At 40.7% G+C, this 17,485-nt stretch overlaps 1 protein-coding gene across 1 annotated transcript in view; it reads right to left on the bottom strand.

The window, feature by feature from the left end:
- Window positions 1–17,485, bottom strand: part of LOC131243273 (nuclear pore complex protein NUP96) — a 50,195-nt gene that overhangs the window by 30,535 nt on the left and 2,175 nt on the right. Inside the window, exons 2-4 of the mRNA XM_058242498.1 lie at window positions 13,781–16,428; window positions 13,382–13,505; window positions 12,947–13,092 (exon numbers count right to left, since the gene is read on the bottom strand). Coding sequence (XP_058098481.1) covers window positions 12,947–13,092; window positions 13,382–13,505; window positions 13,781–16,428 — 2,918 coding nt within the window. The remainder of the gene's footprint in view (window positions 1–12,946; window positions 13,093–13,381; window positions 13,506–13,780; window positions 16,429–17,485) is intronic.

Below are 17,485 nucleotides of genomic sequence, written 5' to 3'. Positions count from 1 at the left end.
TGATAGAAAGGTTCCTAGAAGGTCATCACCATCACAGCCCTCTCCCAGTCAGCTTTCAAATTTTTTGGCAAAAATTTGGCAACCGGCAGCCTGCCTGACATCAAAATCAGCCTCATTCTTTATCTGGACTTAGTACCGGCTTGTTAGATTGACAGATCACAGTGGCATATCCACGTAATGATAGTGGAATTCAGATGGATGTTCTGTATGATATCACATCATATCCTTTTCTTTTCTTGATAAATTGTACCATCGCATCGTACCAATTGCATTAACTTCCTTCAATCATTTTAAGCATGGTGTTAGAGCAGGTCTAACATGGCAATAGAGCAAGTTCTTATTTGTAGAAACCCTAAATCCTCCGATATGAAAGAACACTGAAAATCTGAAGATATTTCCCAGGTTAAATCAAATGATCTTCTCCTAGGCTGAACTAACAGATCTATATCTGGAGTTTGATCTTGGCTATGCCTATGCACAAACCCAAAAACTCTGCACTAGTATCTTTCTCCACAAGTACGAAAACAAGGTTAGATTCCACACTCAAGTCAATGATGTTTTGCCACTACTACATTTTACAGGCCTCACCAGTAACCTATCATCGCCATCGTCTCTGTCATCTAATCCTTATCCCAACTAATTGGGGTTTGCCACATGAATACTGCTCTACAATTCCACTCTATCAAGGACCATATCCTCAGTTAAACCATAGGTCATCAAGTCTTTTCATTCTACCTCAAACTACATCCTTTTGGGCCTTCACCTTGCTCTCTTGGAGTCTTCAACTAGAACCAACTCACTCTTACCATGTGCAGTTCTTCGTCTCCTTTGCACATGGCCAAACCATCAAAGTCTACTTTACCTCATCCTTTCACCTAAGTTCCCTCGAATGCAATCATTTCTAATTCTATCCTTCCTTGTTGCCACTCATCCATCTCAACGTCCTCCTTTCAGCTACACATCTAGCTGCCCCAACATTCTGTCCCATAAAGCATGGCAGGTCTTATTAGCTATCCTGTAAAATTTCCCCTTCAGTTGGATTAGTATGCAGCGTGCAGCGATCACATTAATGATAAAACTCTAGAGACACATCTCCACTTCATCCAAACGACTTCAATTCTATGAGCAACATCCTTCTCAATCTCTTTGCTTTCATGATTTATGGATCGACCTAAGATATCGAAAATGGTCATTTTGGATTATTTCTTCTTCTTTTTTGAGCGATAAGAACAGAATTTTATAGAGAAAAAGGCCGAAGCGAGAAGAAACAAAAAGAGAAAACTATACACCCTTCCAGGGACACTCAAAGGTCTGCCCAGTTGGCCAGAAACTGAGCAACAAACTTAGTGGCCACTGCCCATTGAATAACATGAAGCTTCGCTTTCTTGAACACTTAACTCAACTCAACCCGAACGATTCCTGAAAGTTCTATTATTCCTTTCCAACCAAACAAACCATAACCCTGCCAACATTGCAAGGTGCCAAACTTTCTGACCCGTGATCCCATGCATGCTTACGTGCCACATAAAAAAGAATTGGCCAATGGAACTTGGTGAAACCCACGATACTCCAAAGAGGTTGAAGATGTTATACCACATCAGCCTCACAAAGTACAATGGATTAAAAAAAAAGTGATCCATCGTCTCCTCGCCCTTGAAACACATCACACAAACGTTCAGAAGAATCATCTTCGTTTTTCCTGAGATTATTTACTGTCAGAACATTGCTGCATCCTACCAACCACAGAAACGCCGCCACCTCTGAAGGCACACTGTAGCGCCAAACTTCCGTCAGCGGGCTTACCCCACTATTTGTACCTCCTTCCTCCAAAAACTTGTAGAGGGATCTGACCAAAATCTACCAGATCTATCCCTCAGCCATGGCAAGGAATCCAGTTTTGAAAGCACCGACCTCACCTTATGAAGAATGGGCCAGCAACCCGCAAACTCCTCAACCTCGTCATCATGCAAATTCCTCCTACACGAAGGAGCCCAGATGGAGTTTTCACCTTGTATCGAGAAGCAGCTAGCCACTACAATCCCCTCCCCCAAGGCCAACCTAGCTATCCTTGGAAATTGCTCTCCCAACTTTTGATCCCCCACCCAAATATCATCCCAAAACTTTATCTTCAACCAATTCCCTAAAGAGAACCCGACGCCTTTCCACACCTTATGCCTAACCGAAGCCACAGCTTTCCACACTAAGGAAGATCTATACATCAATGATGTTCGAGTCCACCATCCCCCATCGTCAACCCCATACTTTCTACATACTACCTCCCTCCAAAGGGACCCCTCTTCCTCCCCAAACCTCCACGCCCATTTCCCTATCAATGCATCATTTATCCTCTCCAAGCTTCTCAAACCAGCCCCCTTGATCCCAAGGCTTGCACACCTCCTCCCACTTCATAAGATGAAATTTGTGCTTTCCTTCTGCTCCCTTCCATAGGAAATTACTTCTAATTTTCTCCAATCTATCCAACACCGATTTTGACCATTTAAACAGTGACATAAAATAAACCGGTAAATTTGACATTGTCACCGATTTCTAATTTTCTTCACTCTCTCCAAAGTTTTATAATGTGATTTATACATTTAATCCCACAATAGTTAGTGCAGCTCATTATGTCTGATTTGTTCTTATAAATAGATACCACATTACCTTTCCTTCATTCATCAGGCATTTTCTATGATCTTACCACCTTAGTGAACAACTTTTCAACCAAATAGACCAATTCTCCCATGTACTTCCAAACCTCTATTGGTATACCATCTAGTCCCAAGGCCTTTCTTGTCTTCATCTTTCTCAAAGCTTCTTTCACTTAAAAAATCCTAATCCTAGGAAACTATCTAGACTCTGGCCTCATTTGAGTACATGATTCCTTGCATGCCTAAACTCTAAGGGCATGTTTGCTAAATTTGAAGTCCTAAGTCTGAATCTGAAATCTGAATCTAAAGTCAGAATTTGAAGCCAGAAAATTAGCAGTAAATCTAGAACAACCTGTTTGTTAACAAACGTTTGAATTGTTTGAAATATGTTAATTTAACACATTTGCCCTTGTAAACAATCATGATTTAATCCCTACCATTAAAAACTTCATGGATTCCACCAGAATGTTTATTTGTCATCCAAACTGTTAATAAGGTCAAAAAGACCAAGATGAAAAGACCACACAAATATCATCTTAATCCAAAGCTTTTGTAGCCCACAGGAAAAAAATTTACGGTCATTTACCACTGTTTCTTATACTATGGTCCATCTGATATTTGGATCTGCTTCGGATCATGTCCAAGAATGAGCTTTTAATAAGGACGGCATAGATGTAGTCTCATACATCACGGTGGGATGCAGATTTCTAGCGAAAGGGTTTTGCAGGAAGTTCCCATGCTATGATGCTAAGTGGGGTATATCGTGATGTTAGTGAATCCACCCGTCCATCCATTTTGTGAGCTCATTTTAGGACACATCACTAAAAATGAAGCAGATCCAAAACTTAAGTGGCCCACATGAGAGGGAAAATTAGATAAAGAAATGTTTACCGTTGAAACCTTCATGAGCTCTACCTTGATGTTTATATGCCATCCAAACCGTTTATAAGGCCATCAACATTGGAACAAAGTGAAAAGAGAAAAAACTTGGACTGATACAAAACTTTTGTGGCCATATTAATGTTTCAACAATGGTCACTGTTTTGGATCCGCTTGACAAAACTTTTGTGGACAAAAAACCTTCCTCCCGTGTGGTCCACTTGAGTTTTGGATCCACTTCTGATGCAAGACAATTAACAACTTGCTCTAAAAGCTCGAACTTCTAGAGCAAGTGTTTAATTGTCCTGCATCAAATTAGTATCAGAGCAGGAGGCCTCGTGTTCGAGACTCCTCACCGGGGGTGATTAATGCAAGGGCATTTTTACACCGGGCTCAAGTGGGGTTGCTGTGGGATACAGGGGCACACTCGAGGTGGGCAGCCCATGTGAGGCGGGTGGCGTTCGAGCTTTTAGAGCAAGTGGTTAATTGTCATGCATCAAATTGATATCAGAGCGTGAGGTCTCGCGTTCGAAACTCGTCACTAGGAGTGATTAATGCAGGGGCATTTTCACACCGGGCTCAAGTGGGGTTGCCTGTGGGATGCAAGGGCACACTCGGGGAGGGCGGCCCGTGTGAGGCGGGTGGTTTGTGTGAGGCAGTACCCATGTAATTTGGGGCCCACGAGGGGGGTTCGGCCAAGGTCCTAACCTATGAGATGTGGAGCCTAGGCTATGAGATAAATGGATTAATTCGCAATGCTCTAACAATTCGAGCTTTAGAGCAAGTGGTTAATTGTCCTGCATCAACTTCATTTTTTGTATCATGGTCTAAAATGATGGATTTCTCACAAACATCTCACCATTAAAAACTTCATGGATTCCACCAAGATGTTTATTTGTCATCCAACATGTTGATAAGGTCATAAACAACTAGATGAAGAGAGCACACAAATATCATCTTGATCCAAAGCTTTACGCCAAGGATCCATGCCTATCGCGGAATACATAGCAAAATTTGAATTTATAATGCGATGTGACATTGAGGAAGACCCTCTAGTAACACTCACGCATTTCAAGACGGGCCTTCGATCGAATCTTCAGCGTGAGCTTTGGGTCCGTCCAATGACAGATTTGGACGAGATGTACCAAGCGGTGCAGGAATTAGAGCGGTATCTGAAGACTCCTGTCACAAGACGGTTCGATTCCCAAGACTAATGTTAGAACTGGTTCTCAAGGAACTAAACCCAACATTGGGAATCAACCGAGGGCACAAGCGAATGTTCCGCCTAGGCCTAAGGATGACAAGGGAAAAGGCGTCCTTAGTGCTGGTCCAAGTGGAGGACAGAATGTGCGATGTTACGAATGTGGAAATATTGGCCATTTTGCAACTCAGTGTCCCACTAAGAGCAAAGGAAAAGCCTTAGTCATTGGCGATTCCCAGGATAACGAGTATGATCAGGGCGACTCTGAAGTAGAAGAATATCAACCCGTAGGATCGTTGAGTGATAAGGATGAGGTTGGTGATGATGCCACACTAGCAGTTGCCAGGTGTGTGTTAGCCCAGACTAGAAGTAGTGTTGACTGGCGTCGCAACACTATCTTCTACATGATCGCTAAGTGTGGTGAGAAAAATTGCAAGGTGATAGTAGACAGTCGGAGTTGCCAGAATGTAATTTCCGCTAGCACCTTAGGCTGTCTAAAGTTAGAGGCCACCCCTCATCCTGACCCGTACAAAGTCTCATGGGTAGACAAGACTTCCCTTCCTGTCACCCATCAATGTCTTGTACCCATCAAGTTCAGGTCTTATAAGGAGTCCCTATGGTGTGATGTGTTGCCCATGGATGTAGGTCACATCAACCTATGCAGGTCATGGCTATTTGATAATGACGTCACGATCTACGGCCATTCTAATGCATGTACCTTCATGCATAATGGCAAGAAGATCAAAATTAATCCTATGCCACCACAAAACACTGCATAGAAAAAAGGTGAGAAGGCTAGTGAGCCTAAAGAAGTGAGGAAATCCACACCCAAGTATCTCCACATCATCACAGCTAAAGAGTTTGAAAGAGAGACTGAGGAGGATTCTACGGTGTAAGCCTTAGTGGCTAGAGAGGCTACACTAGACGTATCAGTAGGATTACCACAAGAGGTAGCCCCAGTCTTAAAGGAGTACAGAGATGTATTCCCCGAGGATTTGCCAGATGAGTTGCCACCCATGAGGGATATCCAGCATGCCATTGATCTTATCCCTGGGTCGACTCTACCAATCCTTCCTCACTATAGGATGAACTCTACAGAGCATGCAGAGTTGAAGAAGCAGGTAGATAAGATCCTGCGAAAGGGTTTCATCCAGGAGAGTATGAGCCCGTGTGCCGTACCCGCTTTACTGACACTTAAGAAAGACGGCACTTGACACATGTGTGTGGACAATGGAGCCATCAACAAAATCACGGTCGAGTATAGGCTTCTCATGCCTAGGCTTAATGACATGGTAGACACGATGGCTAAATCCACCATTTTCTCCAAAATAGATCTCAAGAGTGGATATCACCAAATTTGTATACGCTTCAGTGATGAATGGAAGACAGCCTTCAAGACGAAGGACAGGCTATATGAGTGGTTGGTTATACCTTTTGGCTTGACTAATGCACCAAGCACTTTCATGCGGGTGATGACCCAGGTCTTGAGACCGCTCATGGGAAAATTCTTAGTGTACTTCGACGATATCCTAATCTATAGCACCACTAGAGAATCACACCTTGAACATTTAAAGTTGGTTTGTAGCGTCCTTAGGGCGGAGAAATTATACGCTAACCTTAAGAAGTGTTCGTTTATGTCCAGTCAGGTTATGTTCTTAGGGTTTATAGTGTCAGCAGAAGAGATGCGTGCAGACCCAAAGAAAGTCAAGGCCATAGTTGATTGGCCTAAACCGAGGAACATCCATGAAGTGCGAAGCTTCCATGGCTTAGCCACAATCTATCATCGGTTCATTAAGGGTTTTATCACGATTATGGCTTCCATTACAGAGTGTATGAAGAAAGAAGAATTCGTGTAGTCGAAAGCCGCAGTTAAGGCTTTCAAAGAAATTAAGGGCAAGATGGTCGAAGCTCCCGTCATGTGCCTTCCCGACTTTTCTAAAGTCTTTGAAGTTGCGTATGATGCATCTGGTGTTGGTATAGGTGGAGTCCTAAGTCAAGAGGGTCATCCTGTTGCCTGTTTCAGTGAGAAACTGAATGAGGCAAAACAAAAATTACCTATGATAAGGAATTCTATGCGGTAGTGTAGTCTTTGAGACATTGGCGCCACTACCTCCTACCACAGAAATTTGTCTTATTCTCTGATCATGAGGCCTTATGTTACCTTCACTCCCAGAAGAAACTTAACCCAAGGCATGCTAAGTGGGTTGCGTTCCTTCAAGAGTATTCATTTGTCTTGAAACACAAGGCCCGAGTAGAGAATAAACCAATCGATGCCCTTAGCCGTAAAGTGGCGTTACTCAATTCTTTGAGTGTAGGAGTTGTCGGCTTTAAGCAGCTAAGAGACGAGTACCCCACATGTCCAGATTTTGGGGGGCACTTATATGTCACTCTCGAGTAATCAGCAAAGTGCGGGGGATTTCATGTTGAGAGATGGATTCCTTTTTAAAGGGAATCGTTTATGTATTCTCCATACGTCTCTCCATGAATTCCTCGTCTGGGAGCTTCATTCAAGAGGAATAGCTAGCCACTTTGGCCGTGATAAGACTATTGCACTCGTAAAGGATCGTTTCTACTGGCCAAGTCTCAAGCGAGATGTCGCCAAAATTTTAGGGCAATATAGAACGTGTCAGATGGCGAAACAGCAAAAGAAAATTTCTGGATTATATATGCCATTACCTATGCCACATGCTCCGTGACAAGACATCAGTATGGATTTCATGCTTGGGCTTCCTAAGACGATTAAAAAGCACGATTCCATTTTTGTTGTTGTGAACCGCTTCTCTAAGATGGTGCATTTCATCCCATGTTCTAAAACTTCGGATGCGTCTAATATTACTTGGATCTTTTTCGATGGTGTGGTCCATCTCCAGGGTTTACCTAAGACCATAGTGTCTGATTGTGATGTCAGATTTACTAGGTATTTTTGGAAGACACTATGACACATGATGGGAACACGTTTGCAGTTTTCTACTGCATACCACCCCCAAATTGATGGCCAAACTAAGGTGGTTAATCACAACCTTGGAAACCTCTTACGATGCTTGGTAGGTGAACATGTGAAAACTTGAGATTTGATTCTACCTATAGTCGAGTTTGCCTACAACAGTTCAGTCAATAGATCTACAGGATTGAGTGAAATTGTTAGTGGGTACCAAGGTGTCCCGTATCGGTATCGGTTGGCGTAACGGTACCCCCCGAAACCGATACGGATACGGGGGCGTAACGGCGATACGGAGGCGTAACGGCCCGTAACGGCGCAAATTTTTTTTTTTGCCAAAAAAATATGAAAAAATATTGATTAAATCCGAAATATTCTAAGCATTCCAAATATGCATTCATTTATAAATTGGAACATGTTTATGGTGGTGTAACGGTCCACTATTTGGTGAGAAGTTGTATCGGACTGTCTGATTAATTTTTTAACCAGGTAACTTGAATTTGACTACAAAATTCATATATTTAATTTTTTTTTTTAAATATGTAATTTATATACTTAACAACTTGATATTATTTCTCCCTATAGTTCTTTAAAAAAAAATGAAATTAAATTTAGGTAGATGGCGTTACCAATTTGGGGCTGACTTGGAGGACCAATCTATTCTCCAAATCAGCCTCAAATTCATGTTATTTATTGTCATTATCCCACTTATAAATTGGTGGACATTTATTGGATAGTGAATCATAAAAAAATAAAATAAAATCAAAAGGTCCTATTTTAAAAAATAAAAACTCACAAATTAATAATTAAAACTATTTAAGTAATTTGATTTTGGCATTGTGAGTTAGCAATTGCAGTCCATAATTTAATTGTCAAATTTTAAGTTAATATATGTCTCGTGTACAATTATTTAAGGCTTGAATTAGGAGGGACTCAGATGTAAAGTGCAACACGTGTCAAAGTTTTTTGGGCCCCACCCGTGATGAATGTGTTATATCCATAACGTCCATTCATTTTGCCAAATAATTTTAGGGCATGAGCCCAAAAATGAGGCACATCCAAAGCTCAGGTAGATTGCACCATAAAAAACAACAATAATTAAATGTTCACCGTTAAAAATTTATTGAGGGCTAGAAAAGTTTTAGATCAAGCTGACATGTGTGTTTTCCCTTCATCCACGTCAATGTGACCCACTTAATAAGTTAGATTGAAAATAAACGTTACAGTGGACTTTAAGAAAATTTTAATAGTGAGCATTCTATAACCATTTTTTCCTATGGTGTGGTCCACCTAAGATTTGAATATTACTAATTTTTTGAATCCTAACATAAAATGACGTGGCAAAATGGATGGACGATATGGATAGAAAATATACATCATAGTGGGCCCCACTTGGGTCTGATCACATTGGATGGAAAATAAACGCTACCGTGCGCGTACGAATTATTTAACGTGAAAATCATTATCTTTGTTGCTATTTTTGGTGTGGTCCAGATGATATCTGGATATAAGTCATTTTTTGGGCGGTGCTCTAAAATGATCTCTGAAAATAGACGAACGGTGTAGATGTAATAAATACATCACTGTGGAGCCCATATAACTTTGATCTCCTTTTAACCGTTCGTACAACTCGGAGCTCGAGGAGTGTCAGCGCTCGTCTTTGCGTGACACGTACCTACATCAGTATTAAAAAAAAAAAAAGGGCAGAGAGGGAAACGAAAAGAAAAAAAGAGGGAAGGAAGAGAAAAGAAAAAAAGAGGGAAAGGGGGAGGAAGAGATTGAGAGAGAGAGAGCGAGAGAGTGAGAGAGAGAGAGAGGAAGAAGAAGAAGAAGAAGAGGAAGAAGCAGCCGCAGCCGCAGCCGGGCGCAGCCGCAGCTGCTCGAGAAGAAGAAGAAAAAGAAGAAGAAGAAGAAAGAGAAGAAGAAGAAGAAAAGAAAGGAAAAAAAGGTGAGTTTTTTTTTTTTGTTTTTTGTTTTTTTTTTTTTTTTAGGGCCCGTCACAGCCGTTACGGCCGTTACGGCCGTTATGGCCCGTAACGGCCCCGAAACGGCCGTTACGGTCAAAGAATTCCGTAACGGCCGTTTCAACCCCGTATCGCGTAACGGGTCCCACCGTTACCGTTACGTATCGGCCGTTACGGCCGATACGTAACCGATTTGGGATACCCTGGTGGGTACAAACCTCGGATGCTCATAGACTTGTTACCCATGTCCGTTACCCAAAGATCTTCTGAGTCAGTCGATGCATTTGCACGACACATTCATGATTTGCATGTACATGTTAGACAGCGAATAAATGTTATAAATGTTCAGCTGACCAACATCGTAGGTGGACAGAATTTAATGAAGGGGATTATGTAATGGTTAGGATTAGACCGAAGCGGTTTCTTCCGGGTTCCGCTACGAAATTACAAGCTCACAGTATTGGACCATTCAAAGTATTGTGTAAAATTGGGTCTAATGCGTACAAGATAGACCTTCCACCTAAAATGGGAATAAATCCGATGATTAATGTAGAAGATCTAGTCCTCTGTCCTAACCCTTCCATTGTTTCTTATTCTCACCCTTGGCCACTTTCCGACTTTACTGCTCAACCGACTCCACCCCTTCCACCATCAATTGACCATAAAGAAGAGATTGAAGGGATAGTGGATAAGGAGATTATTTCCACACGAGATGGGGGCTTCCAAAGGTACCTTGTCAAATGGAAGAACAAGCCACCATCTGATTCCATGTGGCTTACAGAAGCGGAATTGCAACGGATTGATCCGAACCTTCTCGAGACGCACAAAAGTTTTAACTCGTCGGAGCCAAGTTCTTCTCACCCAAGGGGAGTTGATGAGAACATCAGATTCTTCAAAGTTTATCAAAGAAGAAGGCGGCCAACAAATACATCTTTATGGCTCGATAATGGTTACATGCACAACTAAATGATGATTTTGTAGATTTTATTACATTCACAACTAAATGATGATTTTGAAGATTTTATTATATTCACAACTTAAGGATGATTTTGAAGACCTTACACGTGTCCTTGGATCAATTGAAGGCCCCACATTAGGAGGACACACGTGTAGGATGAGTTAGAAGACTCATCTGTTATGCATGATTTTTTTTTTTTTTTAGAAGGCTTTGTTTTGCACTTTTTTTTTTACTTTTGTTATAGGGGTATTTTAGTCATTTCCTTTTAAATCCAAATTTTATAAATAGGGTGGTTTCTACCCTAAACCGAATGATATATTTTTTAATAAAAGCTTGGTACCTCCTTCCCCTTTATCTCTGTGGTAAGTTCTTCTCTTCCCCTAATCTCTTCTCTTCTTCTAACTTCTATTTCTAGCCCTCCAACCTTCTTCTCGTTCCACTCCTAGTCCTCTTTTTTCTTTTTTTCTTTTTTTTTTTTGTTGACCCTAAAAGTCTGAGAATTGATCCCAACCCTCTCAGATTTTTCAGCCGTCCTTATTCCAGAAATCATTTGATTTACTGGACTAGAGAAGCTGCCTTGATTGTTGGATTAAAACCATGCAAGATCGGGAGGTCCCATCCCTCGCTGGATCCAATCCACACATGATTTGAATACGATACCGCAGGATTGTGATGATGGTTTGCAACCATTGCATGTTCCCTTTATTATTATCTTTACTATGATGTGTAATGTGAATATTTTAATTGATTTGCTTAGTTTATTTCGCTGAATCATTTTTGTGCTCACACATGCATTCTAGTTAGACCATCCTACATCAATATGCCTAAAGTTTAGCCTCACTACTTTCTTAGAGTTCCTTTTGGCATTTCTATGTTCTAAATTTTCCACATTCTAAATCATGGCCTCGAAACATGATTGTTTCTCAATAATAACCTTTTGGACCACATCATTCAACCACCAAGTTCCGTTATAGAGTAAATTTTCCCTCTAAATACTCCTAAAATCTCTTTCACAACTATTCTAATGCACTCAACCATCTCGTTTTGCATAACAATAACCTTTTTCTCAACATTCCACTATCTTTCTTCCGTTAATTTATCACAATAAACATTGTTTTCTCTCCTTTTAAATTCCACCACCTTGTTTTTAATGCCTTTTTTAATTTCACTCTCTCTCTTCCATCTCTTAATTTAAACATCCATAACAATTAGCCTATGTTGCATGGTTAAACTTTCCCCTAATATAACCTTGCAATCTTTACATATTAATCGGTTTATCTTCCCAAGTAGAAAGAAGTCAATCCGACTTGTAGATGAACTTTTTGGGGAAGTCATTAAATGTTCATCTCTCTTTTTTTAGAGCATGTGTTTACTAGGCCTCATCAGTACTTGAGACTAGATATTGCCAGAAGGCATGCCAGTGAGCATATGATGTCTATTGAACTCGGTCCATTTGAAAAAGGCCAGGCTCTCCTATTCTATACGATCTAGCTTGTATATGGCTTGTATACCTTCGACTATGTGGAGTCCACCTCTATTTGTAACAATTAAAATTGATGATCCAAGTCCAATCTTTGATGTCACTATTTGGTGGGTAGCTTGGAAATGGACCAGCCGCTCTCATAAAATGCATTCCCCATCAAGAAATCCTAACCGATCCCAAATATCCCCTGGACAAAAGGAAACTGGGTTCATTGATTTGCAATTCACCATCATGTTCCTGCAGCCGAAAAATGATTCTGTCACAGTACCGTGTTTAGTAAGGTATTAGAATGATTCAATTACCTTAACAGCAGCATCACCTACATATGAATTTCTTGGCAATTGTTTTAGCGGAGGAAATAATGAATCAACAGTTCCCATGATGTGCTCAATGATCAACCAACCACAATGTTTCAGCTCTAAAAACCACAAAAATAGAATGAGTTACAAAATTCAACTTCTGCTTTCCTTTACTTTTTTCTTTTTTTCTTTTTTTTTTTTTTTTGAGAGAGAGAGAGAAAGAGAGAGGTGATGATAAACAATGTAGCATATGTTACACAACCATTTAACTACCATCAGAATATATTTCTCCGCGGATACCAATCATACCATTCTTCCACTACTATTTACTTTTAAATGCAGAGAATAGATACTAAAGTTCAAGAAACACAATGACATAGATCTAAATAAGATATTCAAAACAGTTATGTTACATAACGGAAACAGTGGGAACCGTTACACATTACAGGGCCATAACGACCGTTATGGAAAAAATGGCCCGTAATTGTCCGTTACCAGGCCAATACAAGGACTAACAACCCTTACGGCCTTGATTCTAAAGCATTAATGCATACTAATCATGATAAATCATCTCACCAGTTCAGGCATCATGTTTTCTTCAAGCAAAGAACCTCTAATATAGAAGAAATCAATATAAAGTCCAGCACCCAAGTCCCAGTCTGCAATTTCTGACTTGTGCTCTTCCATGGTTATTGCAAGCCTCAAGATCTCTGAATGTTTAGCTGAATCAATATACAGAAAATAAATAAATAAACATCTGCAATAAGCATAACTGCAAAATCAAAATATGAAAAACATGATTTTACTGGAAGCAAAATTGTAATCCTTTTTTCAGAAGCCATAACTGTAGCATAGCAAGAATGCTATGTAAAGCAGTTAACAGTAAGCAAATTGCAACTGTATACAAGCATATGAGAAGAAAAATGCAAGTCAGTATGACAGGGTGATAAAAAAAATTAAAAATTAAAAATTAAAAATTAAAAAAAAAAGGGTAAAATATGAGACAGTTACATGAAGAAAACAAGGAATGGGCGACTGAAGTCATGAAAATTGAGTGAGCTCTTTGCCAGTTGGCACATTTGAGATAATGTTCAAGGGCCTTTGGTAGATCTCTGTAATATTGAAAATACATTGCCTGTATGGAAAAAAAAAAAAAAAAGATTAATAATAAGGAAAAAAAATCTAGCAAGAAAAGAAAAATGTTCAAAGTGAGGCCTGCAATATAGTAGGATTTATTACTTCCAAAAGGAAAGACATCAACTAACATGTCCATGTTCAATGGCCAGATGCAATTGGATGTTCCAGTAGCCAAGGTTTTCAAATGTTTAAACCATAGTTACTCTTCATTTTGGAATCAGAAAACTGACAAGATTTGCAAGGTAAGGAAAGATGTAAGTGCTGGTAACTTACCAAAGCCTCATGCATCCATGCAGATGGTACTCCAAGATCTTCAATAAATTGGCGTTGTATTTCTTGTGTGCTCCAGGTCTCGCAATACTGGAATAAGATTTCCCTTATGATATTAGTCTGGAGATACGGGAAATCATCACGGTAAGGCATGTGGAGAACAACATAGATGGCCCAATGACACTGCCCAACACATAGAAGCTGCGAGACAAAGCTCATGTCAAGAAGATGAAGATCATCTGAGCTGAAAGCACCCACAGCTTCCAGTACAGCTCTTTGATGCCAAATCATATGGTAGTCAAGAGCATCATGTGTGGAAGAGAAGGCAGAGAACATGTTTTTCAGAATTCCAAAGGCCTTCTCTTCATCAGCATGAAGGAGCATAAGATAATACCCAAGGTCAAAACGATCACCATGGCTCCAATTAGGGGCTTCTTCCAGAGGTCCTTCATCAATGTAAACTGGAACAGGATGCGGAGCTCTTCCATCACTGAGAAGCTGCTGATAAGTGCGAATAATGATTGGCAACGAAGTATCTGGTGGCAGTTGATACCACATAAGCAGTCCTAGGTACCTTTTCCAATCTAGTTTCATATCATGAAGAGCGCCTTGAATATTACCTGCAAGTAACTCATACAGTTTTATCCTGTCATTCTCAATGAACTTGAAGTCCAGCCCATTGATTCTCCACAAGTCAAGCTGTTGAGCCATGTCAGACCGGCTCAACATTGACCCACCAGCCTGACTTAACAAACAGGCCATCCTGACATCTCCTCTAGATGCAGCCAATTCTACTGCTGCATCCAGCTGCCGTCCAGTCAGGAGTAAAAAGATTTGTTCTAAATCATTGGACTCATTTAAACAGCTTACTTCTCCTTGTACACGGTGACAAACACTCTCTTGCAACCAATAACTAAACTCAGCTCTGCGAGAAAAAGGGTATGCTTCTGGGTCCATGGCTAGAAAGCCATCCTTGTTGTCATGCATCATATCCTCTCCGTCATCGGCATCTGCAGCTCTTGAATGACTGCTTATTTCCTTCGCAGAAAAGAGAACCTTTATCAACTCCCAAACCATGACTTGGTGAACCAAAAATAGGCGGGTAGATGTAGACAATCCAGGAATATCAAGCTGCCTCTCGATAATCCCAATATAACCCCGGGAAATCTCTGAAAGCATTAAACGACTAGATACAAGTTTTTGAAGCTTTAATTTGAAGGAGCCCACTTCAACATTTGTATTTTCATGGCTTATTGACTTGTGGAAATTTAGAGGAGAAGCAAAGCACAAGTCAACAAGCTCCTCTTTCACTTTGTTATTTTCATCTCTGACTGCTCTATCTATCGCAACTTTCTCTATGTTGATCACAGAAGATAATGTTTTTCTGAGACTGGCATTGCCTACGGGCATTCCGGTGTGAACGAGGACGCCATTTGGTCCCCAGCCAACGCGAAATGACCTTCCCATGAATAGTGCAGCATCAACAATGTTACTAGAATGGTTGTTGGCTATAGGTGTTTCATGCTTCAAGTCCAGTTTGAAACCTTCTACTTTCGTTGTCCTCAATGGCATGCCCTTGTTTTGGCGGGTCATGAAAATGGTACCAGGTGGGCTCAAGTTAGAACCATTTGTTTTGTACTCAAGCAAAGCTATCGGTGCTTTACGCATAGGGGACGGGCTACTTTTTTGGCTTGTCTTTGGAGCAGAATACTGTAGAGGAGGTTTATGAATGGTCCCTCTCGAATTGGAGCTGGCATTTGATCTAATATGCCCCTTTCCAAAAGGCCACTTCTCATGTGAAAGGGGGATATCAACATCTTCAGCCTCCTCCTCTACAGGAAACATTAACATTCTCATTTCTTGCATCTTGACAGGATCAAGCCCAAGATGCGCTGGAAGAGAATGAGATAAGACAGTTCCAGCAGGACCCACTTGAGGCTCCTCATCTACTTCCAACCCATCACTACCACTTGCCTCTGCAGGATGTTGAACCGTAGCATCTTCCATGACAATATCATCTTCATCATCTTGGTTCAACCCAAATCTGCTGAAATGACGAACCAAAAATTTCCATTCACCACTCGACGCGTCAAACGAAATGAAATGTGCCCCCTGTTTTTTTGTGCTACTCCTCAGTTTATCCACGAGTTTATTGTGTTTCACTCCATCTGAAGCTGGTAACCTTATGTGAATTATCAAGGTTACTTCGGCAGCCTTGTTAAGGCCTTGACCAATTGCCGGTTTGTTACTTTCGTTCCTATATACCAGAACCTCATGCCTGTCAAACTTGACAATCTGATCTAAATCCAACCATCTAACATCAGTTTCTCCCAAAAACTTAACATGCCCATAACCCACCCTTCCAACAGTGAAGTTTGGAACCCTGCAGCAATAGCTGTTATCAATGAGTTCTCTCTCAGCCAGCTCCTTCAGAGAAGGTTCCATAAAATAATCAGAAGAACGTAAAACAGGTAAGGAAGCTTCAATCCCGCCGAAAATTAGACATGAAGAACAGCCCCCATCACGAGAAATGTTTCTTTTCTTGAACTGAGATTTCACATTGGAACTGGACAAGTCTGTATAGGATTCATTTGAAGAGAAACAGCCAACTGGGTCATCATCTCTCATATATTGGAGCTCATCCGAAAAACCTAATCAGAAAAACAGAAACACTTGGAATCATCGTTCAAAGAAATAAGTAGAGGAATTCTGAAACCAAATTGGATCCAATATCCATAAATAATTTCTTAAGAAAAAGTACAATGACTTCTTCAACTGAACTCTTGTGCACTGAAACACAAGCTGTAAGTATGAAATGAATGTAAAATGGAAAAATAAAAAATAAAAATTCCAAATAAATTTACAGGATCGACTCTCACATGCATTTGTCACAATTGATAATTCTACCAGATGTGACATAATGCATGCTAATGCATCCTAATTCTTATCATACAAATCACACGGCCCATTGTGGATGGAGCATAGTCTGAAAGTCTTTAACCATATGATCTCGCCATAGAATTAGGAGCAACAACCATTTTTCTCATTAACCATCAATTTGATGGCCACCAATCGGATAGTTAGGATTATCCAAATCTAATCAGTCTAGATTTCGGGCCGTTTTCCATCCACAACAGTGCACATGATTTAAACAATCCAGATTGACATGCATCCGTGACCCATGTACAGTAGACGAGTTGCCCCATTTTAGACACACATTGTGCTCTAGACTCTAGCCCATTACACCTGATCATCAAAACTCTATGTGTAGCAATGCAGATCATATAATTCCTCTACATAACATTCGAATGATTTAATTATCGTAATAAAACCACAAACACAATCCCATACAATTGTGAATTGGGTCTTTATGTGGGAAGCGACTCACCATCTCTCTCTCTCTCTCTTTAGGGGTGAGTGTTTGGATGCCAGTAAGTGGGAAGCGACTTACCCTCTCTCCCTCTCTCATTCGAATGATTTGATTATTGCAATAAAACCCCAAACACAATCCCATACAATCATGAATTGGGTCTTTATGTGGGAAGCGGCTCCCCTCATTTTCAGCCATGGCTTCCTGTTTCCCCTCCCTCCATCCCTCGGGTATTTTCAGCCATGGCTTCCTGTTTCCCCTCCGTCCATCCCTCAGGCATTTTCAGCCATGGCTTCCTGTTTCCCTTTTTATTTGGTTTGTGTACATCATTTGCGTTG

Source organism: Magnolia sinica, chromosome 4 (assembly GCF_029962835.1).
Source record: "Magnolia sinica isolate HGM2019 chromosome 4, MsV1, whole genome shotgun sequence".
Lineage (NCBI taxonomy): Eukaryota > Viridiplantae > Streptophyta > Magnoliopsida > Magnoliales > Magnoliaceae > Magnolia > Magnolia sinica.
This window is presented reverse-complemented; position numbering and strand designations above follow the sequence as displayed.